Source organism: Pan troglodytes, chromosome 9 (genome assembly GCF_028858775.2).
Source record: "Pan troglodytes isolate AG18354 chromosome 9, NHGRI_mPanTro3-v2.0_pri, whole genome shotgun sequence".
NCBI classification, from domain to species: Eukaryota; Metazoa; Chordata; class Mammalia; order Primates; family Hominidae; genus Pan; species Pan troglodytes.
The window spans coordinates 77460940-77474316 of record NC_072407.2 but is presented as its reverse complement, the minus strand read 5'-3'; the positions used below and the strand labels follow the sequence as shown (position 1 = coordinate 77474316).

The following is a 13377-nucleotide window of genomic DNA, read 5'->3' as shown; positions in this document are numbered from 1 at the left end:
CCACCTCGGCCTCCCAAAGTGCTGGGACTACAGGCATGATCCACCATGCCTGGCCTATAGTATGTTTTAATCATGAACTTTGAGAGTCTCTGGTTCCCCTGGGTCCTGAGGAGGGGAGGACAGAGATGCTCAGGACAGGGTGAGAGGGAGCCATTCACAGCAGGCTGGGTGCTGAGTAGATCTGGTGCTTATGTGGGGACCTTCCTCCTCCTCCCCAGTCTGCCAAAATCTCCTTTTTCCCAGAAATCTCTCCCAGGTGAGTGTTCAGGAGAAATTGAGGTACCCAGGAGGTGAGGGAGCAGGCTGAAGGGTTCTTGGGAGCTTTACAGTAAACAGGAGGCCCTTTCCCTGAGATGCCCCCCTTCCTGCCCCACCCACCGCCCTCTGTGAGGTGTTTTGGTCACAGCTCACACCTCCCCAGGCTGCCCTGAGCACACTGCACTGCTCTTCTGTCCTCGCCTGACTCCCCTGCCTCAGTGGCAGCAGCCCCCAGCCCAGGACCTGCACAGAGGAGGCGTCTGTCAGCGACCCAACCTGAGCCCCAGAGAGGAGCACTGGGTACCACACAGCCCCAAGGCAAGTTACTGGCTGGGCTGGGGCTGGGGCTTCTGCCTCCTACCAAGGCTCCATCAGCCTCTACCTGCCATCTGCTATGTCTACTTCATCACCTCTCCTGGTGAATTCAGACTTCTCTCCATGCACTGGCCCCAGCTTTATGGTTTTTCCTGGTGTCCAGCCTCTGTCCCTCCAGCAGCAGCTTAAGGAAGGCGCATTCACTGAGCACCTCCTGTGTGTGCCAGGCACTGCGTTCACCATAACAGCAGTAACCATCCTTTATTGGGTGCTGACCACATGTGTCAGGCACCTTTCGCTCAGAATTTCACAGTCATTTCACTCCTTACAATAATCCTGTTCCCATATCATGCTCACTTTTTAAAATGATATCACTGAGATTTAGTAAGCATTTTCTTCTGGCCAGCCGTTGTACTAAGCATTTCACTTGCATTTCCTCATTGATCTTCCCCAACCCCCTTCCAGGTAGGTACTCGCTATCCCTATTTCACAGCTCTGGAAAGGTCCCTGGAGAGGATGTGGAAAGATCCCCAGTAGGTAGCAGAGCCAGGATTCGACTGAAGACCGTGATTCAAGTGAGGCTCTTAACCCTGGGCCAGCTGTCTGCCATTTGGACTGCAAAACCCAGAGGCCAGATACCCCTAAGAGGTCAGCTGTTGCACCTCTGCAAGGCGGGGTTCCATCTCCCCTCGGGTCCCGGCACCTAGGCCAGACTCATCGAGTGAATGAAAGACTCTGTTGTATCCCCTGTTCCCACCATGGCTATCGCAAGCCACAGTCCCATGAAGACAGAGAACCCAAGGCCACTTTCTCAGAGGAGGACGGTGATCTGTCTCTGGGCCTCTAGGGTGGGATTCATCCTTCTCAGTCAGATTTCAGGAGCGATGGTGGTTGCGTTTTTGGGTGTCAGTGCTATTGCTATAACTTAATGATGCAAGGTAGGGAAGTCCCACAGACACTGAACATGCAGTGATGCTGCTGAGTGTGTTGATTACCACCAAAGCAACTGTGGAACTCAGAGATAATAACATTTTTAATTGTATTAGGGTTTGGGGAATCAGTTTTATTGCAAGTCATTTCCATTAATAGGTATTGTGATGAGATGCTCCCGGAAACCATCCTTAACTCGCTGTGTGCAGGGCCTCCTCCCACGATGGCCACAAGGGGGAGCTGCGCGCCGGGGGCAGCCGGGAGAAGAGGCCTGAGTGCCGAGGGCGGGGTTCTCAGGGGTTCGGAGGCGCAGCTGGGCTTCCCAGAGACTGCGCAGCCTCTCTGACACCAGCTTGCTGTCTGTCCGAGAAAGCGCACACCCCCTCACCCCCTGAGATGGGCAGAAGGTGTTCGTTTCTGGTTCTGCCCCTTCAAAGCTCCGTGACCCAGCCAGCTGTTCCTCTCCCCGAACCTCGCTTCCCGTGTGTGAGATGAGGATGCTCGTGCCTCCGCGGAACCAACCTGGGGACCACGCGAAGCGCCCCCACAGCCCAGGCACACCCGTGCCTCTTCCCGCCCCGAGCCCCCATGTCACAGCCCTTCCAGCTCCTCACCTGCCTCGCTTGGGTCTCTTGGGGGAACATTTGTTTCCAGGCTGATGGGCTGGAATGAAAAGCCTCCAAAGGGAAACTTCATCCCAGGCGAGACTCAGCATTCCCCGCCGGCGAGTGAAGGTCCCTGGGTAGGGAGAGGAGATGCTGGCCACAGCCCCACCCTCATCGTCTAGAAATGCCACTGTCCCTGCTCGGCATCAGAGGGCCCTGGCCGCTGCTGCCTCTGGGAAAGGTTGCCTCGGGAGAAAGGGGGTGAAGGCCCTGCCAGCAGCTAGAACGGCTCCAGGGAGGCAGGGCGGCCGGCAGTGCTGTGGGAGAAGGACAAGCCTTTGGAGGGAGATGGGAGACGAGTCTGGAGAAACTAGGGGGACGGAGGTGGCGGCTTTGACCCTTCCAGAGACTGGGAGCTGCGGGAGGCTTTGGAGGAGAGCCACAACCTGGGCTTCAGGGAGGCACGCCTGGGGGTGTGGAGGGGGGTGGGTGGAGTGAGATCCACAGCTAGGGGCGAGGGGCTGGGGGCCGAGGAGCCGAAAACCTCTGCCGAGCTTCACGTGGTTGAAGATTTCAGGTCTTACCTGTCACCAGAGATCTCTGTCCCTTAGAGGTGCCACCTCATCCTCCATGAGAGCTGTGCTTTGCTTTCTTCTGGAGGCTGCAAGGAGGATGGCCCCCATCACGGCAGACCTAGATGCTGGGAGTCCGGGAGAGGGCAGGCCGTGGAGATGGGGCAGGTGGCGATGTGTTTCACCACCCACTCCCGCCTGAAGTGCCACTGTGAGCCCAGCCCAGGGTGCCAGGCTGGGCTGCACTCCAGGCTCCTGCAGCAGACCCAGGTCCTCAGCCTCCTTCCCCTGAGGCCTGGGCATGGCCTGGACAAGTGGGTTTCCTCCTCTGCTGTGCCATGCTGAGGTGGCAGGGAGGCTGGGCGGGACCTTGGATGTGACTAACCTGCCAGGCCCAGGGAGGTCCCCCTTACTGAATGTCCTCCCTCCTCACAGTTCCCTCTCCTCCTGTCCCCATCCTCCCTTCCATTTCTCGCTGTCCCTTCCTCACTGGGTCTGCCGGCCTCCTGCTGCCTCCTCCCGCCTCAGTCTCTCCCTGCCGTGTCTATCTGCCGGCCTCTAGTTTCCTGGCAGCCCATGCCTGTCTCTTTCCTCCCTCCCCTCTGCCCTGCTCCATCGGCCTCTCCTGCCCTCTCTGTCTCTCCCTCTGGCTCCTCTCTCAGACACACTGGGAACCCTCCCACCCGCTCTGAGCCTCTGTCCGGTGACTCTTCCCCCTCCAGATCGGGCTGGTGGTCATCCTGGCTTCCACGGTGGTGGCCATGTCGGCCGTGGCCCAGCTGTGGGAGGACGAGTGGGAGGTGCTGCTGATCTCCCTGCAGGTGAGTGAGGAGGGTCCCCCAGGACCCTCACAACAAGAGCCTTTCTGTCACTTCCCTTTCTCCAGACCAAGGCCCAAAGAAGGGCAGGGAGGCGCCCAGGGTCACAGAGCAGTTCAGAACTAGGGAGGACACCAGGGTCCTGAGGCTCCCAGTGTCCTCAGTTGGCAGATGGAGACAGGGTTGCCTGCCTCATAGGTAGAAGTAGGAGGCTGGTGACACAGGGTCTGGGCAGAGCTGGGCGTTACTGGTCTCCCTTCCCTCTCCCTGCAAACAGGGCACAGCGCCATTCCTGCATGTGGGGGCCCTGGCAGCAGTCACCATGCTCTCCTGGATCGTGGCAGGACAGTTCGCCCGCGCAGAGCGGACCTGTGAGTAGAACTGTGAAGGGCCTGCCCCTCCAATCCCTGCAGATGCCAAGACCAGCTGGCGCTGCCCTGACCTGGGCTTTCCCTGGGGGTGGCCTGGGGATGGGGTGGGGCCCCTGCACTCAGTGAGGGGGATTCTGGCTCAGAGTGGCCCACAGAGTCCACGGAGGGTCACAGCTTCAGTCGGCCTCACACTGTATTCCTCCTCCACGTCTCTCTCTCTGCATGTATGCACCTGTGTCTGTGTGAGTTAGAGGCGGGGTTCATCTTCCCAGCAAGAATAAGGGCTGCCCCCTAGAGCACCTGGATCCTGACAGGTCGGGGGTAGAGGGGTCCAGCATTGCACCCCAACCTGCCCAGGGCTCACCAGGCAGCACTCACGGCCCCTTATCTGCAGCCTCCCAGGTGACCATTCTCTGTACCTTCTTCACCGTGGTGTTTGCCCTCTACCTGGCCCCTCTCACCATCTCCTCTCCCTGCATCATGGAGAAGAAAGACCTCGGCCCCAAGCCTGCTCTCATTGGCCACCGCGGGGCCCCCATGGTGAGTGCCACCTCAGGGTCCTAACAGCCCCGTTGGGGTGGGGTGCGATGGGGGGGGACCTTCTTGGGAAATGGATATATGTAATGGTAGCAACCATTTGTAGCTTTTTGAGGGGAGGTACATGGGAAGGACTGGCAAAAAGGCCAGGAGTGCTGGGATGGAAGCACATCTTGAAGCGTCCTGAAGGCATCTTGCTAAAAAGATTTCACTTTTGTCCTAAGTGCCCTGCAAAGATGCAGGAGGGTTTTAGGCCCAGGCTAGACCCAGGTGCCAGTTAGGAAGGCCCAGGAGATGGATGCTGAGTGTGGGGCCTGGGGTCTGCCACCAGGCATCAGGAGAACCCTCCAGGAGAGCTGGGAGGCAGCTCAGAGCCCACTGTGACAGTGAGTATGGCTGAACCAGCGTGAGTTGGAGAGAGACGAAGGGATCAAAGTCAGCGCCGCATTCTGCCACCAGTGCACTCCATAGCCCTGCAGGAGAGCTTCGGTGAGAGGGCAGGCTCCAGAGCCATGCTGCCTGAGTTAGCATCCCAGCACAGCTCCTCACCAGCTGTGGGAGGCCCAACAGTTTCCATCTCTTTGCCTGGTTCCCCCATCTTGTACCATGGGACTAGTGAGAGCGCCTGCTGTGGGGCTATGAGGAGCAGGAGTTAGCACGTGTGCAGTGCCCAAATATGCACATGGTGCACAGAAAGTAAGAGGCAGACACTGCTGTTACCTTGGGCAGGGCCATCTCTCTGGAGCAGGGTCTCCTGCTCCATGAAAGCCTTGAACCCAGGCTTCTCAGCAGAGGTAGTACACACCCCCACCCTGCCAAGTGGGGGTGTGTGTGAGCACTTCCTGAGGGCTTGGCTTCCTGGTGTTCCAGGCTGTTGTGGGACCTCAGGGTAGTAAGGGGGTCTCACATAACTGCTTTGGAAGGAGGTGCTGGGTCTGCCGGGCTGCCACTCACTCTGGAAGTCTGGCCCCCTGCATGTGGTGGGTATTATTTTCTCGATAAGACTCCAGCCCCTGAGCCAGACTCCAGTGCTGACCCCAGCCCCTCCCAGAGGCAGCCAGTGGGGATCTGGATCTGGTGTCCAGTTTGGCCACATGCTGCCTGTGCATCTTGGAGGGGTCACCAGTCCCCTCTGTGCCTCAAAGGTATGGATGCCCACGCTGCTGGTTATTGTGAGGACCAATTGGAGCCCAGCCTTCCCAGTGGGGGCAGGGGAACTCTTCTGAGGGGCTCAAAACGATGGCCCCTCCTGTCTCCATGACTCAGATTACCATCTCCTGGGCTCCCTCCAGCAGCCAGGGGACACAAGTGGTATGCTGAAGCAGGAAGGTGGCCCCAGTGAGGGTGGTTTTCTTTAGTAGAAAAAGGTCAAATATATGCAGAAGTGGAGAAAAGCATATAATGACTCACATAATGAAGAAGGATGTAATGAATGCAATCCCATACTTATCAACGTTTGGCCATTCTTGCTTCATCTGTTCCCTACTTTTTTTTCTGGGGTAGTAAAGCAAATCTTAGGCATCGCATCGTCTTACCCATAGGCACTTCAGGATGTATCTGTAACACATGAGGACTTTAGAAAGATGCATAGCCACAATGCTGTTATTACACCCAGCCAATATTAAGGATAATGATTCCTTAATATTATCTAAAATGGAATCCATGTTCAATTTCCCTTTATTGTCTCGAAAATATCTTTTTACAGTTTAGTTGTTAAAAATCAGGATCTAAATGTGGTCCACAGCACGCATCTGGTTGGCGTGTCTCCTGAGTGCCTTTTGGTTTGTAACAATCCCCCAGCTGGGCTCAGTGGCTCATGCTTGTAATCCCAGTACTTTGGGAGGCCAAGGCAGGCAGATCACCTGAGGTCAGGAGTTCGAGACCAGCCTGACCAACATGGAGAAACCCCATCTCTACTAAAAATACATTAGCCGGATGTGGTGGTACATGCCTGTAATCCCAGCTACTCGGGAGGCTGAGACAGGAGAATTGCTTGAATCCGGGAGGCAGAGGTTGCAGTGAGCCGAGATTGCGCCATTGCACTCCAGCCTGGGCAACAAGAGTGAAATTCCGTCTCAAAAAAAAAAATTCCCCCTCCCTTTTTTCCCTTAGGCTGTTTATTTGTCCTGAGAAATGGAGTCATTTGTCCTGTGGGATTTTTCACATTCTGCATCTGACTGATCATGCCCTGGTGGTAGTTTTTGAGGGGCTGGCAAGGGTCCCCTCTGTGTGTCCCTGTGCATTGCCTTGGGGGGCTCTGACTCTGGGTCCACATGTCTGTGTGTGGTGAGCCCAAGTGCACATCTCTGTCTTGGAGACTGTCTGTGTGTCCCTGGATGTGTTGTTCCTATGCAGATGTGGCCTGTCCCTCTGTGCATGTGTGTACATGTACTTTAATATTTGATTGCACTAACTCTGAAGCTAGGACTCTTTTTTAATAGTACTTTGAGTTGCTGTTTTATAAATCCGGGTCTCTTAACCATAGTGTCCCACCCACCTGAGTAACCACCCCCCGCCATGCACACCCTCCTGACAACAGAACCCCACTTGGACTGGCCTGAGGCAGGTGCGAGCTCTGAGACGGGGACTAAGAATTCACCCCAGCAACGTGTATGCTTCTGGGGCCTTCCTGGAGTCCTGAGTCTGGCCAGGGAGGGCCAGGTTTCCATATCTCTTTCTCCAGGAGGCCAGCACCTAACCCAGAGAGAACTTAACTGTGTCTAAAAGCTTCCAAAAAAGACTTTCCCCTTCCCGAACACTTCCTCTGCCCTGAGGGTCTTCGCAACCCCTTCCAAGCTTCTGCCTTCTGCAGCCCCAGCCCATGCAGCAGGGAGCGTGGGCCCCTGTCAAGTGGCCACTGATGGAAGGCCTGGCCACAGGATATTTAGAGATGGGTGGGATTCCACTGAATCTTTGCCTCTCTCTCCATGCCTTTGTAGTCCTGCTTCCCCTGGGAGTGCTTCACACAACCCACTGGACTGGGAGACAGGTAACATGTCCTCCAAGAGTGCTGTATGCCAGGGACAGGAGAAGAAAGAAACTCATTACTGAGACCCTGCTGTGTGCCAGGTCCTGGGCTAGGGTCTGTGACTTTTGTTATCTCACCTGTGAGGTTGATAATGTTAGCCCATTTTATAGCTAAAGAAACTGAGGCCCCAGCTCTGTGTCTGGGAAGTGAAATTGCACCTTTTCAGTCCGTTCCAAAGCCCTCACCACTCCCTGGCTCCCCAGTGCTAGGCTGTGTCACAAAAGAGAGGAGTGGCTGGGGAACATCGTGGCCAGAGGGAGAGAAGGTGGGAACAGGATTGTCTTCAGTGGGAATGAATGAGATCAGCCATGGGAATCCTTCCCACCTCACCCCTTCACTGACAGAGCAGGGCAGGGGGGTCGGGGGTGTCCTCCCTCCCGCCTTCCCTCTGACCATCCCTCATGGACCTGGTCTTCGCCCAATCCTTGGTTTGGTGCTGACCCCCAGTGGCAGCAACAGGTATGACAGTCCTCAGATGAGACCCAACTAGGGAGGCTTGAACCCCAACTGTCCTAAGCATAAAGACCCTCATGAGTACACATCTCTAAGGGGCACATGGGGAAACTGAGACCCACAGAGAAATATACCCAAAGTCAGGACAATAGTTAATGGCAGAGTCAAGGCTAGAACCAGAGCTGGGTGTGGTGGCATGCACCTGTAGTCCCAGCTATTTGGGAAGTTGAAGCGGGAAGATTGCTTGAGCCCAGGAGTTTGAGGCTGTTGTGAGCTGTGATTGTGTCACTGCACTACAGCCTGGGTGACAGCAAGACCTTGTCTCTTTAAAAAATGCTAGAACCAGGATCATGTAAGGGGTAAACAGTTGCTATTTATTAAGCACTTACTGTATATATCAAGCAGTGTGCTAGAGGCTTTTAATTCACGTAACAGTCCAGGGAGGGAAATATTGCTGTCATGTTTATATAGATGAGGAAACTGGTCCCCCACTGAAACTCTACCATCCCATCTACCCTCTCTTCTTCCAGGTCTCCCCCTGGACTTGTCTCAGGATATAACCCTTGGTATAACCCTTGGTATAACCTGAATTTCACATACAGCCCCAGCCCAAGACTGCCAGAGAGCCACAGAGGACTGTAAAAAAGCCCTCCAGCCCCAGTGTCTAGCTCAGTGCCTGGCATAGAGCAATGATAACATAATGACCATAGCTACCATGTGTCAAGTGCTAGCTACATGTCAGGCATTTATATGCATCAACACTAACCAGCCCTGCCTCCCCTGCCCCCAGTAAAACCAATGAGGTAGGCATGATTTAATAGATGAGGAAGCTGAACTTCAGAGAAGCTGAGTGGGTGACCAGGGTCACACAGCTACTCTGTGGAGGAGCCAGAATTAGAACCAGGCCTAGCCCATCCTCCCAACATGGAAGACTTTCCATTGGCTGGGGAGGGCACATCAGCTGAATCTTGGCTCTCCCTTCACCACCCCTTCTTCCCCAGCTGGCTCCAGAGCACACCCTCATGTCCTTCCGGAAGGCCCTCGAGCAGAAGCTGTACGGGCTCCAGGCTGACATTACCATCAGGTAGGTGTAGCGGAGGGGAGATAGTTCCTCTAACCCCTCCCACACGCTTCGGCATCCACCTGGGTCTCTGCTGGGGGTACCTCTGGTCTCAGAGCCTCTGAGATGGGAGGAGGAAGACTTAGATTATCCACAGCAGGGCAGGCACCCTGTTCCTGCAGACTCCAGGATGTAAAATAGAGGAAAGACCAAATGCTCTTGGTGCAAGCAGGAGCACTGCCACAGAGCCACTTGAAGGGAAAAATAGATGATAGAGCTACAACACTCTCATGAGGGAAATAAAGCAAGTTGCAGAGTGATACATTCACTGTGACTCCAGTTACGTTTTAAAATACCACAAAAAAGTGACATATAAACTTTCTCCATGTACGTATATAAGTAGATATTAATATAAATGGCAGGAAGAATCCATACTAATCTCATAACAGAGGTTATCTGAGAAGGGAAGAAGGGCAGAACTGTCATATATAGTTGTACAGGTTGCAAACTGAACAAGGGCATCACATATATGAGGACATTGTTCCCAGTATAGACATAGAATTGTGTGTTTATCACAACTTTCTAGCAGATGGTGGTAAAATGCCTTGAGGAACAGAGGGCACAGGTACCTTTTACTGTTTCACACTAAGGCACCATATGAGCTATTTGCAACCCTGGTAGAGTAGACAAGGATTGGGGTTGGGTGGAATTTGCCAAAGAGGTCTACATTTGCACTGTTCTCATCATAGCATCACAGGGATTTGGTTCCAAACTGGGTTCCACCACTTACAGGCTGTGGACCTTGAGCTAGATACTTCCCTCTCTCAGCCTCAGTTTCTCCATTATCAAATGAGGCAGCACCTACCTTCCAAGGTTGCTAAGACAGTAGGTCCAGATTTTTCCCAGCCCTCCCTCCTTGGCAGTCCCCACCCCCATCTGACCCTCACAGAGAGCCAGAAGGCATTGGCCCTTCAGGGTCACCCACCAGCCCACTGTCTTCCCTGTGCAGATGGGGAGACTGAGGCCCAGAGAGGGGCAGAGCCAGCCGGGATCCTGTGCGGGGTGGGGAGGACTGTGTGGGGTGACGATCATTGGTGGGCAGGTAAAGGATCTGGGGGGTCACTGACTCGGTGGCCCCACCCTCCCTGCAGCCTGGACGGCGTGCCCTTCCTCATGCATGACACCACCCTGCGGCGCACCACCAACGTGGAGGAGGAGTTCCCGGAGCTGGCCCACAGGCCTGCCTCCATGCTCAACTGGACCACCCTGCAGAGACTCAACGCTGGCCAGTGGTTCCTGAAGGTCTGGCTGCACCTGATCCCAATCTTAGGCATGGAAAACACCAGCAGGGACTGCAAGGAGTGAGAGGTGCAAGGGTGGCCATCAGCTTCGAGACCCCTACTCTCAGAGCTTTCCCGACCTCCACCCAAGCTGCTTAGTGGCCTCCTAGGCTCCTGCCACTGCTGCCAGACTCGTGGTTGTCACTGCTTGTTCTGGGTCCATTTCCCTCACTAGAAAAGGTTGACAGGGATGAGAGCAGTGAATAGAATTCTTAACTCTGTAAAACTCTAGAGAGGGCTTGACTCTCTGATCTGAAATGCTCTAGAAGGAGAAATGCTGTGGGTCTGGGAGCGATTCCAAGCAAGCCGTCCTCCATCCTCTTGGTAAGCAGGGTGTGGGGTAGAAAGGTTAGGGCTGGGGCCTCCTACAGCCTCCACATGGCCACAGCCATCAATCTGCCTGACCCCAGCAGACTCTGGCAGCCCAGGGGTCTCCACGCTTGGTTGCCAGAAGGGTATGTGGGGGCCCCCAAAGGGCTGATGATGCAGCCATGTGTGTGTCCCTGTCCCTGCCAGACTGACCCCTTCTGGACAGCCAGCTCCCTGTCACCCTCCGACCACAGAGAGGCCCAGAACCAGTCCATCTGCAGCCTGGCAGAGCTCCTGGAACTGGCCAAGGGCAATGCCACACTGCTGCTCAACCTGCGTGACCCGCCCCGGGAGCACCCCTACCGCAGCAGTTTTATCAACGTGACTCTGGAGGCCGTGCTGCACTCCGGCTTCCCCCAGCACCAGGTGAGGCCCTGCAACGCAGCTCTGCCCCCCGGGAGCCCTGGCCTGGCTAGAGCCCTGCTGCTGCATAGCCTTTCCCTGTTGCACTCCGGACTTCAGCTTTCCCATTTGTAAAATGGGGATCACACACTCCTCACTTCCCTGGCAGGGTCATCATGGGACAAGAGGGGAACAAGAAAACACTTTAAAATGTATAAAGGTCCAGGCCGTCAAGTTATTTCAGTGAAGTGTTGCCCTGTCGTGTGGTGTAATAATCTGGGACCAGAGAAATCTGACATCAGTTTAGGACGGCACACTAGGTGCTAGTGGCCATGTGCAGAGTAGTGGCTGTTTGGGTTTTCCCTCCCGTACTGACAGCAGGCCAGAAGCGAAGTTCCCTGAGTTGCTGCCAGTGCGCTTTGCAGCCTTGGCTGGGACTGAGTCCTGCCCTGCTAATGACTTCATCTAAGCTTTCACCGCCTGCCAGGTCCTGTCTCTTAACCCCACAGGTACTCTAGGAGGAGTAGGTACTCTTACCCATCGTGCAGAAGAGAAGTCTGAGGCTGCCTCTCTTCTGCCTGCAGGTCATGTGGCTGCCTAGCAGGCAGAGGCCCCTGGTGCGGAAGGTGGCTCCCGGCTTCCAACAGACATCAGGCTCCAAGGAGGCAGTCGCCAGCCTGCGGAGAGGCCACATCCAGCGGCTGAACCTACGCTACACTCAGGTGTCCCGCCAGGAGCTCAGGTGCCTGCCCTGCCCCGGGCTCCTCCAGGAGAGGGTGGGACTGAGTCTCTCCCAGTCCTGCCACCACCACCCCCCAACACACACACACACACACACACACACACACACGGTCGGGCAGAGGGATGGGCACACAGAGGAATCAGGCACACATGGTTCAAAGACAAGAGAGTGAGCGTGTTGGGCAGACCCGGGCTTGTCCCGGAGCTTGGCCCTCTGGAGTCGATGTTCCTTCCCCCAGGCATGGCTGTGAGGTCGTGAACAGGACGTGCTTTACCAGCCCCCACACTGGGCCTGGAGCTGCCAGGGTCCGCATGCTGACCTGCCTCTCCCCTGCCCCACAGGGACTACGCGTCCTGGAACCTGAGTGTGAACCTCTACACAGTCAACGCGCCGTGGCTCTTCTCCCTGCTGTGGTGTGCGGGGGTCCCATCCGTCACCTCTGACAACTCCCACACCCTGTCCCAGGTGCCTTCTCCGCTCTGGATCATGGTGAGTTGGGGGGCAGAGGGCCCCTGGGGGGCAGTGCTGGAGCTGCCTATAGCCTGCCCTGACCACTCGGCAAGCTCTGTGCTTGGAGCTGTCCCTGGGAGGTCTCTAGCATGGTGGGGAGTCCATGGTGGGAGTGCAGGCTTGAGGCATGAGGGTTTCATGGCATCTGGGATCTGCACTAAGGTGCTGGGAGGACCCTGGGCCTCATCCACAGGGAGAAAAGCATCACTAAGGGCTCTAAAGAAGTAAAGAGCTGCTTGGGTTTCTTTGCTTTGGAGGGTAACAAGGACAGGAATAGGAAGCATTGACCGGGCGCGGGGCTCACGCCTATAATCCCAGCATTTTGGGAAGCAGAGGCAGGATGATCACTGGAGCCCAGGGGTACAAGACTAACCTGGGCAACCCTGTCTCTACAAAAAAAAAAATAATAATTAATTAATTTGCTGGCCATGGTGGCACACGCCTGTAGTCCTAGCTACTCGGTAGGCTGAAGTGGGAGGATTGCTTGAGCCCAGCAGGTCAAATCTGCAGTGAGCTGTGATCACTCCAGCCTGGGTGACAAAGTGAGATCCTGTCTCAAAAAATAAAAATAAAAAAGAATAGGAAACAATTAAAATCTGCTCAGAGAAGAGCAAATAAAGCAATATTTTAGCTGGTTGACTGGGCACCTGCAGATAGGTGGTGGCTCCACTGTCACCCTGAGCATGCAGAAGGCAGGTGGAGGGTATCCTTATGGCTGAGAGAATGCAGTGCCAATGAATCAGACCTAAGCTGTGGATGGTTCTATGGGAGAGGAGGGTGAAGGGAAGGCAGCCTGGGGAAAGGGGCGAGACCGATGGATGAGTCGGCAGCGGGGGGCGGCAAAGCCATTGTCTTTCAGTATCTGGCTCCTGCTTTGAGGACCCTAGACACACAGACCCTGCAGGCCTAGCACACACCCCCTCTGCCCTGAGCACCATACAGTCCCCTCCTACCCTGAGAGTGCACACGTGTGCACACACACGCCCCGGCCCCCAGGCCCACAGCGCCTGGAGCCCACACCTGCAAAATGTCATCTTCAGCCCCCAGACCCTCTCAGGGTCCTCCCTTGCCCTTCCCCAGTGGCCATGTGGGGTCCTCTGGTCCACGGACCCTCAGTCTGGAGCCTC

General features: G+C 55.6%; 1 protein-coding gene across 44 annotated transcripts in view; it reads left to right on the top strand.

Annotated features, from left to right (window-relative positions):
* Nucleotides 1–13377, top strand: part of GDPD5 (glycerophosphodiester phosphodiesterase domain containing 5) — a 91822-nt gene that overhangs the window by 73078 nt on the left and 5367 nt on the right. For 27 of the 44 annotated variants that reach the window (XR_010147615.1, XR_010147614.1, XM_063784318.1 and 24 more), the window contains 8 exons: nt 3403–3501; nt 3776–3869; nt 4264–4409; nt 8889–8971; nt 10099–10249; nt 10804–11022; nt 11583–11740; nt 12082–12229. Coding sequence is in view for 42 of the 44 variants with exons in the window: in XM_063784318.1 (XP_063640388.1) it covers nt 3403–3501; nt 3776–3869; nt 4264–4409; nt 8889–8971; nt 10099–10249; nt 10804–11022; nt 11583–11740; nt 12082–12229 (1098 nt within the window). In the remaining 2 variants the exon portion in view is untranslated. Of the gene's footprint in view, nt 1–421; nt 577–1758; nt 2995–3402; nt 3502–3775; nt 3870–4263; nt 4410–8888; nt 8972–10098; nt 10250–10803; nt 11023–11582; nt 11741–12081; nt 12230–13377 lie in introns of those variants that run through there. The other 17 variants (XM_063784339.1, XM_063784338.1, XM_063784332.1 and 14 more) reach the window with 2 other exon arrangements.